The sequence below is a fragment of the Taudactylus pleione genome, unplaced genomic scaffold, assembly GCF_031769625.1.
Source record: "Taudactylus pleione unplaced genomic scaffold, aTauple2 ptg000820l, whole genome shotgun sequence".
In the NCBI taxonomy this organism is placed as follows: Eukaryota; Metazoa; Chordata; class Amphibia; order Anura; family Myobatrachidae; genus Taudactylus; species Taudactylus pleione.
Window position 1 is genome coordinate 2,295,341 of NW_028285222.1, and position 12,925 is coordinate 2,308,265.

Sequence of the window (12,925 nt, forward strand, 5' to 3'; positions counted from 1 at the left end):
ACGGACTATCAGGGTCTATGGATTTACCACCAATCACTTTTCCATTTTCCCTGGTTTTTACCAGAGATGGGTCATTTAACTGCTCCACTGCAAAGATCTCTTTTCTGAGCTCAAGATCAGACAGATGATGAACTGGCTTAACAACACTTTCCACCTCAGAATTCTCTGGTTCACCAATCATGCTACAAAAAGGGAATTTCTCAAACTCGGAAGAAACTTCCCCTGCTACTGCATCAGCAACCTTCTCAAACGGGTCAGGGTTATTTACTTCGGTAACAAATCGGCTTTCCCACAACTTCCAGAAGTGAGTAAAGCCTCTCCCCAACATTAGATCATACGTCAAGCCATGCACCAAACCCACAGAGACTATAGCGGAACCACACTGTGTTTCTACGTTCACTTCCGCAGTAACATAATACTGAGTATCCCCATGTATGCAGGTCACACCAACAGCTTTTCCCTTGCACTTTAAGGGGTTCACCAGTTCAGCTCTCATAAGTGTAACCAGGCTGCCAGAATCTAACAGAGCCGCTACTTGATTGCCTTCTACAGTAGCCTTACACTTTTGCTTATCTGTCTCAGCCTGTCGGTCAGCAGTACAGTCAGGCTGTGCAAAGAAAGACATTCTGCGACGGACATAAGCAGTATCACATTGCATAGGTTCAGAGGTGAGTGGACAATTAGCAGCAATATGGCCCAATTCACTACATCGAAAACATTGTATCATATTATTATCAAGTCTCTTATGGGGTAAGAACTTTCCTGGCCTGGCTGGCCTATCCCCAGGTTCCAAACTCACAGTCTTAAGTTCATTCCACCGCCCAGCCCCTTCTCCCCTGGAACAGTCTTACCAGTAGTCACGGAAGATCGCCGTTGTGGAATCGGGGCCCGGTGGGACACACTCAACAGTTCCTCAGCCGCCACATACCTCTCCACCAGTTCGACTAACTGGTTTGCGGACTTAGGGTCTGCATGGCTCACCCACTTGCGCAGAGATGCAGGTAGCGATCGCAGATACTGGTCCATCACGACTCTTTCCACGATCTGCGGTCCTGTCAGCGTCTCGGGCTGTAGCCATTTTGTGGTTAGATGGATGAGGTCATGCATCTGGGAGCGTGGAGGCTTTTCCATTTGGAACTCCCAGCGGTGGACTCGTTGGGCCCGAACAAATGAGGTGACTCCCAAGCGAGTTAGGATCTCCTGTTTTAGCTTTGCATAGTCCTTGGCATCAGCCAGGCACAAGTCATATGAGGCCTTTTGTGGTTCTCCAGACAGGAAGGGTGCCACAAGACTTGCCCACTGTTCCTTGGGCCAATTCTCCCATTCCGTGGTTCTCTCAAAGGCCGTAAGATACGCTTCCACATCATCACTTTGCAGAAAGTGACTGGCCCGTATGGAGCGAGTGTCTTCTGGAAGTCCAGTGGAAGCATCTCCAGACCAGTCTACTAGCTGTTGTACCACGTTTTTTAAGGCCTGGCGGGTTTCCTCTATGACGTCTTGCTGAGTTCTGGTATTTTCCTGCTGACCTATGTTAGTTTCCTGCTGAGCTCTGGTAGCTTCCTGCTGGGCTTTAATAGCCTCTTGCAGAGTTTTGTTAGATTGGAGCAAGGCCTTAACAATGTCCTCCATGTTATCTTTATGTGTAGGTTTGTAGAAAACCTGGCTTCTCTAAGCATCTGTCGGCACCACCTTCATGGACTTCACAGAACACGAGTTGATATCCAACACAACAAATTTGTGTCTGTCACTTTAAATTTTACATTTAGAATTTTTCCTCTAGCTGCAATTTCCAGTGTGCAATGCCTGCATTCTACACCAATTGTAATATGATCGGGCTAGGGGTCCCTCTCCTGGGGTAGACGGAAGCCTCCGTACACACAGCAGCCAGGAAACAGCAGTAGTAGTGGCTTTTCGTGCAAGATGGTCGGCACCAGTTTTTTTTGTGTGACACCAATAATCAAACAAACAAAACATAAAAATAAACCCCAGCCCGTCTGGGCTCTAACTAGACAGGTAACTCCCTCTCTACATGTGGCAGGGCCTACTGCCTTACCACAAACATAGTATATACCAATGTCACAGTGTCTCAGAACAAAACCTCAATATCTGTTCTCCCCAGGGTGTGTGAGACCCTGCATCAAAACTCTACACAGCTCTTATGAGCCACTTCCAGGTGTAATCATTAATTAGCCTGGTCTCAGGCTGAAAAGCCCAACACCTGAAGCGGCCCTGTGGATGGAGCCCTCCCTTCTCTCTCACACCCACACCCCCAGTACCCATTATCCGGCTTTTACCAAAAGCCGACACTCAAATCTGCTTGGTAAAACAGACTTTTCCTGGGGGTTTAAAATACATATGACAGGAATCTGGGACACACATACATGCCATCCCCAACTTCTCCAGTGCCTCTTTCACACTATCTACAACAACAACTCTCACCAATTTCTGCATTCACTTCTCCTGAGACTGCTGCATCACACCTAAACCAGATTCTAGAAAAAACCCTTGATGAAGTAGCTCCAGCTACTCATCACACACCACGTAGACTTAGACGTCAACCGTGGCATTCTAACTTAACAAAGCATCTACAAAAACTCTCACGTAAAGTAGAACGTCAGTGGCGAAAGTCTCGTACTCCAAGTGACTTCCTCACATATAAGACTATCTACAACTCTTATCGTGCTGCTCTGGACGCTGCCAAACAAACATATTTATAATCTCTTATCTCTGCTCAAGCCTCTAACCCCATGCAACTTTTTAATACACTTAAACTGCTTCTTACCCATCCCTCACCCAACCCACCTTCTACTATCTGTGCACATGATCTTGCTTCCTATTTTAAGGACAAGAATGCTAAGATCCGAAATTAAATGGTATGCTCTTCCTCAGCTAGTGACCTGCTCAATTCACTACCTGAACCCTCTGGCTCATTCTCTTCATTTGACCTCACAAACGAAGATGAAGTATCTACTCTCGTCTCATCCTCCTACTCTATTACCTCTCCTCTAGATCCTATACCCTCACAAATCAGTTAAGCTCTGTCTCCTGTGCTCATCCCAACCCTAACTAAAATCTGCAATCTGTATCTCTCTACTGGCATCTTTCCATCACTGTTCAAGCATGCAGTGATTACTCCCATTCTGAAAAAACAATATTCTGACCCTAACACTCTCTCAAATTACCGTCCTATCTCCCAGCTCCCATGCCTCTCCAAGCCACTTGAGAGACTTGTCTACACCCGCCTCACACACTTTCTAAACGCACACAACTTATTGGACCCACTTCAGTCCAGGCTTTCATTCCCAACACTCCACAGAGACAGCACTGACTAAGGTAGTAAATGATCTGGTCACTGCCAAGGCTAAAGGCCATTACTCACTCCTAATTCTTCTAGATCTCTCTGCTGCTTTTGCACTGTTGACCACTCTCTCTTCATACAAACACTACAATCCCTAGGTCTTAAGGACACAGCTCTTTCATGGTTCTCTTCCTACCTATCTGATCGCTCTTTTACTGTTAGTTTTTCTGACTCTGCCATTTCATGTTGGATGTCATCTCACCACCTGAAATTTAATATTTCTAAAACAGAATTAATTATACTGCTTTTGCACTGTTGACCACTCTCTCTTCATACAAACACTACAATCCCTAGGTCTTAAGGACACAGCTCTTTCATGGTTCTCTTCCTACCTATCTGATCGCTCTTTTACTGTTAGTTTTTCTGACTCTGCCATTTCATGTTGGATGTCATCTCACCACCTGAAATTTAATATTTCTAAAACAGAATTAATTATATTTCCACTGGCCAAGAACAGTTACCAACCTGATCTCTCGATCACGGTTGATAACTCGACAATCCACCCTGCTCCACAAGCCCGCTGCCTTGGTGTCATCCTTGACTCTGAACTGTCCTTTGTTCCCCACATTCAATTTGTCTCAAAATCATGTTACATACATCTAAAAAACATATCCAAAATTCAACTATATCTCACACAAACTCTAATCCATGCACTCATTATTTCCCGCATTAACTATTGCAATAGTCTCCTTACTGGTCTTCCCAAAAACAGGCTATTGCCATTACAAACCATTATGAATGCAGCTGCAAGGCTTATCTTCCTTGCCAAACGTTCATCGTCAGCTGCCCCGCTCTGTCAGTCCCTCCATTGGTTGCCGGTCTTCTACCGTATTCAATACAAAATACTTTTACTTACACATAAGGCCATTAACCAAACCACACCAACATACATCTCTTCACTCATCTCAAAATATCTCCCAACCCGACCTCTCCGCTCAGCACAAGATCTGCGTCCCTCATTACTTGCTCCCATTCACGGTTACAGGACTTTCTTCGGGCAGCACCCACTCTATGGAATGCTTTACCACGCACAATAAGACTTACCTCTAGTCTCCAAACCTTCAAGCGTTTCCTGAAAACTCACCTCTTCAGGCAAGCTTATCACATTCCAGAACCACCCACATAATCTTCATAGCTTCCATGTCTAATTACATCCCCTTTCACAGTCCACACATAACCTCACACACTCTTTCACATTCCTGTGTGACTGGATCATCCAGCCCACCAAGAAACTCTGCAGTCTGGCTGGACCAAATTACAATATATAGCACCTATCCTTGTGTATCAATGCCTATTTCCCTATACATTGTAAGCTTGCGAGCAGGGCCTTCCTACCTATATATCTGTCTGTTATTACCCAGTTTTGTTCTATTAATGTTCCAATTGTAAAGCGCAACGGAATATGCTGCGCTATATAAGAAACTGTTAATAAATAATATAAATAAATTCATGCAGCTGGCCGGCCAGCTGGCCCACTGTTCCTCCGACCGCAGCTGTCATCATTAGTATTGTCTCTTACACACTCGCCATGCTGAGCGCAAAAGACCCGTCAGAAACAGGCATCTCATCCCCACCTGCACGCTACAGACACTCCCACGAGACGGATCTGTCCCGTGCATCTGCGCAGTAACCACCCAATCACTGCCCAAAGCCACACATTTCAGGGGCACAGAGATCCGTCCTCGGACGGATCACTCCATCCGCACTTTGTCTACACGTCAGTCTCCACCTGGATTTGGACATCTACCTATGTTGTAATTTTAAATCCTAACCCAGTGGGATTGTCATTGGTGGTAACCCCCTAATACATAGTTCGAAGTGAGAACAAGTCCTAACGCCAGCAAATTTACCCATTTCCACCAAGTTTTCATCCTTTAATAAATTGACCCCTTAGTGTAAGCGATGCAAGAGGCTGAGGGGTCTATTTATCAAGCAGTGGAAAGCGTGGAGAAGTGAACCAGTGGAGAAGTTGCCCATAGCAGCCAATCAGCTCCTACCTATCATTTTATAGACTGTACTTGACAAATGCTACTTCAAAGCTGATTGGTTGCCATGGGCAACTTCTCCACTGGTTCACTTCTCATTGCTTGATAAACAGACCCCTCAGAAAGGTCATTACACAGCAAATGGAAGAGAAGAAGCTGTGTAAGAGAGTTCCAGAACACATATTGTTATTATGAGAAGAAACTGGGTAAGAGAGTTCCAGAACACATATTGTTATTATGAGAAGAAGCTGGGTAAGAGAGTTCCAGAACACATACTGTATTGTTATTATGAGAAGAAGCTGTGTAAGGGAGTTCCAGAACACATAATGTTATGATGAGAAGAAGCTGTGTAAGAGAGTTCCAGAACACATATTGTTATTATGAGAATATGCTGGGTAAGAGAGTTCCAGAACACATATTGTTATTATGAGAAGAAGCTGGGTAAGAGAGTTCCAGAACACATACTGTATTGTTATTATGAGAAGAAGCTGGGTAAGAGAGTTCCAGAACACATATTGTTATAATGAGAAGAAGCTGTGTAAGGGAGTTCCAGAACACATATTGTTATTATGAGAAGAAGCTGGGTAAGAGAGTTCCAGAACACATATTGTTATTATGAGAAGAAGCTGGGTAAGAGAGTTCCAGAACACATATTGTTATTATGAGAAGAAGCTGGGTAAGAGAGTTCCAGAACACATACTGTATTGTTATTAAGAGAGGTGCCAAAAGTGTACTGTTATCAGGAGAAGAAGTTGAGTAAGAGAGGTCCAGAACATGTCTTGTTATTATGAGAAGAAGCTGGGTGAGAGGTCCTGGGCCAGGTTTGTTGTTATGAGAAGAAGCTAAGTGAGAGGACTGAGGCCTTAACTGCTATTATGAGAAGAAGCTGGGTGAAATGACCAAGGCCTGGATTGCTATTAAGAGAAGAGGCCAGATGAGATGTCTGAGGCCTGGATCGTAATTATGAGAAAAGCCGGATGAGATGTCGGAGGCCTGGATCGTTACTGTAAGAAGAAGCCGGATGAGATGTCGGAGGCCTGGATTGTTATTATGAGAAGAAGCCAGGTGAGATGTCGAAGGCCTGGATTGTTATTATGAGAAGAAGCCAGGTGAGATGTCGAAGGCCTGGATTGCTATTATGAGAAGAAGCCAGGTGAGATGTCGAAGGCTTAGATTGTTATTATGAGAAGAAGCCAGGTGAGATGTCGAAAGCCTGGATCGTTATTATCAGAGGAAGCCGGATGAGATGTTGAAGGCCTGGATCGTTATTATGAGAAGAACCCGGGTGAGATGCCCAAAGCCTGGGTTGTGATTATGTCAAATGGAATCATTGTTTTGTTTGAACAGCACATAAAAGATTCTCTTACAAATCCATGAGGATACACAAGCATATATGTTCGAGAGGGGATATGACACGTTATTATGGGTACACATTTATAAAGCACAGCTCCTGTCATGTGTAACTGACTGTGTCTGGAAGGGGTTTTACTGCAATGGTATTTTAGACATTTTCCTCTGGACACAGTATATTCCATGCACCGTGCAGGAGGTCACCCTGAATTGCACCATAGTGAATGATTCCTTTGCATGTGGGCTCGTTGAGGGACTCTTCCCCGTGTCACTTGAGATTCCTCTGTTTTTTGATGTGCGTCAGAGAGCTGGTGACATTACAGGGACCTTTCTAGTGCCCATTATTCCGTTCCAGCAGACATGTCTCTGTCTCATCATATATACTTTCCCCACTAACATGCAAAGTATTTCCAATAGTCAGCAAGAAACCCAATCTGTTCTTCCCTCCGCTCCTGGGACTGGTGTAACTTTTCCATTAACTTAAACAAATGCTGCTGTATTTTTAGAGCGTGTAATTATCTGCATCAGCAAGCTGGAAGGGCTGAACCCAGCTATGGGCGAGAGGAGATTCCTGCGCTTGTAAAACACTTCAGGAGGACACAAAGGGAACGACACGGGAGAGAAGGATGGCCGCCTCTAAGCGCAGAGATCAGACGCTGCTTTGTTGTGTAACGTTCATGATAAAAAAAATGTTTTTGTTGGGGTTTTTTTGCTAATGAGGCAGCAGTTTAAAGAATAGAGTGTCAGCTCCTCAGGTTCTGGCACCAAGTTACATTATAAGCCTGTGCTGCCCATAGTCACTGAATAATGTAATAATATACTGTACTAAATATTAATAATGTGAACGGGGCACAGTAAGCTTTATAGCAGACACAGGGAGAGGCATGCTCTCCATTCAGCCCCGGATTTAGCGTGTGATTGAAGGTCCCCTGGTCAGGAGATCATAGGATTCTGGCCATGACAAAATCTGTCATTTCTGTGAGTTAGGAGTGTGCCGAGAACAGCTGCAGCCTCATGAAACGCCGCAAAATAAAGGACATTTAACACTTAAGCTCCCTGAAATATAGAACAGCTGGGTCTTTGTGTCCTACATGTGTCAGGGCTGATGCCAGGCTGGGTGTCACTTGTATACCACTAGGCACAAGTTATTCTATATACTGTACCACTCCATGTTATATATCACAGAGAACGATCAAAGCCAGACGTTGGGACTGGTTTTGAGTCGCACATAATGTGGTTGCAATTTACTGACGACTTACAGTTATACCAAGCCATATTTGGCTATCCGTCGGTATTTTAAGTCAGGTGCATCTATGTGACCAAAACATCCCCCGGTCCTCCGACCTAGGAGAACAGCGGTCATCACCAGTAACTGCACTTACACTTAACAGCACTTACATCTACCCCCGTGCATAAGATGCAACTGAAAATGGCGCGTACTCTATCAAATGCCCCATTGCTGCCAAGTAACGCCTCTTCAGCCATCACTGAGAAGTGACTGAGATGGGTACAACTCCCAATCCCTCGTAGCTGCTCTGAATTGCATATGTCAGCTGCGGCACATGCGCAGTTTGCTACGAATCACCGGATGTTGCCACATTCGGACGTGTGCGCGATTCAGAATCACGGCTAAATTTTTGAAATCTTGGGTTCACTACCAACAATACGATGTTTTCATGGAGACGTTTGTAGTAAAGCGTTTGGGTGTAGGATGGTCATTTGTCCCAGTACCCAAATACAACGGAGAAATAATAAGCCCCATCGTCCCCGGCAACCATAAAGCCCATTCTGCTGCATCTGTGCGGGGAATACAAACAGCTACAGATTATCCTGTCTGATATAAGATTATCTTGAGAAGGTCAGCATCATCCCTCACGTCATGTCAAACATAAAACCATACTAAGGTGTTCAATACTGCACGCAGACGGAATCCGTCTTCCTACCTGATAACTTGAAGAGCGTTGACAGTCGGAACGCCGAGGAATGATGATATTTCGTCAGATGAATGAACGAAGCTGAGATTTGCACAAAGTGTCCGGGTTTAGCGAAGCTCTCGTAGGCGCTGTACCCGGCGATCCACGTGTTCTTGTGGATTACAAAGGTGGAGCGGCTCTGAAACTCTTCGCTTCTCTGCCACTTGGACACCAGTAACGTTCCATTGCTCCCCAGATGTAAGAAGAAGTTTGGCCGGTCGGCTAACTCGAAAGAGACCAAGTTTCTGTCTGTAAATTAACAAACATGGAGTCAGGTCCAGTAAACTTTCGGGGCGCATAAACTTATGGATGAAGTGAAGACGGAGACAGAGAACAATGATCACTCATAAATACAACCTGAAAAGTCTTTCAATTTAAAAATAAAATACGTCTGACGTGGCTGCGCTATTCCGTCACAATTATTGGAGTGTGGAAGCCATGTCTATACCGTGCTCCAGCTGTCTGACTTCAGCCTTGATAAAGCTGTTTACACAGTGAAACGTGCACGTTGGCGTTTCAAGTGGGTCCACCACATAGTCCCATGAAAATGTATATATCATGCTTGTACTAGTTCAGAAGTGGTAACACTATAAATATATGGGGGTAGATGTATGAAGCCCAGAAGCGGTATCAGCACACATTATGTGCGCTGATACCGCTTCTCCCCGATGTATGATTGGGGGTCCGGGCAGTAAATGACAGGGGTGCTATGCACCCGTCATTATCGCCTGGGCCATGTACGAACGGTCATAACGCATGACCGTTCGGCCGGCTGTAGCTGTCGTTATCGACAGCTACAGCCTGGCGCTAGCCTATCCCCACAGCAGGGACAGCGCTGTCCCTGCTGCGGCGGCTGCCGGCTCCAGGGCTCCACGCGGGGATCTCGCGATACTTGCGAGATCCCGCGCATGCTCAATGGAGCCGGCCGGGACAGAGACACAGCGCATCAGCACTAGGCTGATGCGCTGCTGTCTCTAACAGGTAGCGCCGGAGGGGTGAGTTAACGCTCCCCCTCTCCGGCCGATGAGATGTTTATACATCTCATCGGTAGTGCTTCCTGCTTCGCCTCGGTAAAGAGCGTTAAGTGCCGCTATAATACATCTACCCCATGGTGTGGTAATAATGCTACTTGATTAGGGATGATGTTAACATTGCAGTAACATTATTCATTGGCAGCACAGCTTAAAGTCATTTGTGAGCTTCATATGAATTGATCAGTCAGAATAAAACTGAAATTATATAGCAGTATTACTGTGATTCTATCCTATGCTCACAAACCAATGTGTATTATATTAAGTGAATAAATTGTGACACATGAGACAGCAGAATGTGTGACTTATAGAAGTGTGATTTACCACACAGATTGATTATTATCATTTTGAGCCTTGCTGAAAGCTGCAGTGAGGCACATGATACCATTTATTCTGTGATCAGTGCATTCCTTTTTAGGAGTGCTCATAAATACTAAAGCTGCATACACACACACAACGATTTTTTGAACGATTATCGTTAAACGATATCGTTTAACGATAATTGTTTGAAAAAATCGTTCACTTTCTGAGTCAAACAATGAACGATTATCGTTCATGCGCGTTCACGTTTGTAGTTCAGTCAGACTTGTCAACTGAACGATTTTCAATAAGGGAATATGCAAAAATCGTTTGTAGTTCCAAAAAAATTATTCATTACACTTTAAAAAATCTGACAGATAATCTGACAGAAAATCGTTCAAAAAATCGTTCATAAAATCGTTGGTAACAACATCGTTGTGTGTGTATGCAGCTTAAGTAACAACAATAATAATAAAAGTCTACCAGAATAACATATAGATAATTATTATCAATCTGTGATTATCTGAGCTGTGGTAATAATGCTACCTGATTGGGGAGGATGTTACAATTGCAACAACACTATTCACTGGCAGCACAGCCTAATGTGACTTTATCATGCTTGTACTAGTTCAGACGTGATAACACTATAAATATATGATGTGGTAATAACGTTACTTGAATAGGGATGATGTTAACATTGCAGTAACATTATTCATTGCAGCACAGCTAAAGTGATCTGTGAGCTTCATATGAATCAGTCAGAATAAAACTGATATTATACAGCAGTATTAGTGTGACGCTAGTCTATGCTCACAAACCAATGTGTATTATATGAAGTGAATAAACTGTGACACCTGAGATAGCAAAAGATAATAAGTATTGTTATGTGATTGTCTGACCTTTAAAGGGTTGAACCAGCAGTTATGCCTTATATTAAAGGAGGACATTATTGCTGAAGTATCCACAAGCCATTCAAGTAGATGTGATATTATTACCATCAATATTAGTGAATTATTTTACTAATTTAGCTCTATGACCAACAAGGAGCATTTATATGTAGGTTAATAGATATATTGAATTTACATATTACATATAATTTTCTCCAGTTCAACATAGTACATTGCTTTCACAATACTGGGCAATTGAAATGGTGGACCCTGCTTTGTTATACATTATTTGCTCACATTTTGCTATCTTTATACACTAATCTATATGTATGTTTATCAATTTAATTAATTCATTTTTTACCTCTATTTTTCACTGTACCATTCCCAATTAATGGAATTTTTAGTACAATAGCTAATAAAAGTCAAACTTTAATGTATAGATTTTGTGCATGTGCGCCCATCTCGAACAACCCCTAGCCTCTTTTTGTTTAATATAGTCTAACTTGGTTGGATTAGGGCTGCACCCCCATAAATTGAACATTACTGGTTGCTAATTACTATGGGGCCTTATACATGACCGTAACTCGTCATATATTGGAGCGTGCAGATATACTCTCTCTCTCTAGAATTGATGGCTCAGCGCTGCGCCAGATAATAATAATTACGTGTTGCCTCACCGTGGGCTTTGCGTTTGTACAGTCCTGGCGTCAGCATGAAGTTTGCGGTGTGTCCTGGAATCTCTCGGTCTCTCCTCATTGGCGTAACTGCGGCATCCGACAGCCTGACCGATAACACCAGACCTCTGTCCACGTAACTGAGCAGCTTGTACGGCCCTTTCCCTAGTACTGAGGACACAAGATAGAGAAACAGTGGCTGTGAGTAATCCAGTATTTACTAACAGACATATTTCTAGGAAGGGAAACCCAGGTGGCGTCAGTGGGCCTGAGTCAGAGGCGCTCGCTATTTGCGAGCGCACGCTCTGAATCAGGGCGGGGAGGATCTTTTTTTTCCCTGTCCGCTCGCAAAGCTGTGGGTGCCCACCCACAGCTAGTGCGAGCGGGCAGGAGATGGTCGCGATTATCGCGACCATCGGGCTTGCGAGGAGACCCTGTGGTAGGGTCTCAGGTCTCACAAGCCCAAAAGGACTTCCTGCTCTAATAGAGCAGGAAGTCCACTACTGACATCACTCCGTTTGTTCAGCCACACCCCCTCCCCGCCTACAAAACGGGGCGAGCTGTCGATCAACATCGACAGCCGCCCCGTTTTGTTGCAAGCCCCGGAGCGAGTGATTTGTCACTCGCTACGGGGCTTGCGCACTGGGCCACCATCGAACCGCTTGTGAGCGCAATGCGCTTGCGAGCGGGTCTGAATCAGGCCCAGTGTTTGCTGTGTAGACGAATTGCTGAATCTTGTATCTAAGTGTATTTAGCAAATGATTAGAATGGGTTATATCATTGTAGTGCCACAAGCTAGGGCACAATATAGATCAGTGGGGAATAACAGTGACATAGCGCTGTGAATGATGCGGTTTCCATAGCCGCAGTGTTTGTCCGACACTTATATATACTGTAATTATGTGTTCCTACTCTTCCTGCTCTCTTGTGTATACTGCAAATACTGATCTGTTGTATAGAGGGAACAGTATATTCAGTTTTCCGCTACAGGGAATAATTCTGACTTACATGGATTTAACTCCAACCCTTATCACACATTAGGCTAAAACCAATACCAGACCTCTGTACCCATGGAGGTGAAGAAAAACACCCTGCTCCTATGGCTGGGGGGGGGACGACACACACAAGGTGATAGTATTAAAGCTCTATCCATGGGTGCGGATCAGCTGTCTGGGATAGAAGGTCTGTTGCCTTATCACATGGTACATCCTTTGGGTCCTCTTCAAATCTAATGGGATGTGGTTTTTGGACTCCCACCTCCCTGAAGAATTCTTGGAGAAGAAGAACCCAGGGATAAAACCTTCTTCCCTAGCCTGGCAGTGAGACATGAGGACCCCTGCTCATATAATGGGTCCTTTCTCCTTTTG

General features: G+C 44.4%; 1 protein-coding gene across 1 annotated transcript in view; it reads right to left on the reverse strand.

Annotated features, from left to right (window-relative positions):
- The window catches only part of OTOG (otogelin), a 288,440-nt gene that overhangs the window by 131,217 nt on the left and 144,298 nt on the right, over positions 1–12,925 (reverse strand). Inside the window, exons 30-31 of the mRNA XM_088458241.1 lie at positions 11,562–11,729; positions 8,637–8,915 (exon numbers count right to left, since the gene is read on the reverse strand). Coding sequence (XP_088314367.1) covers positions 8,637–8,915; positions 11,562–11,729 — 447 coding nt within the window. The remainder of the gene's footprint in view (positions 1–8,636; positions 8,916–11,561; positions 11,730–12,925) is intronic.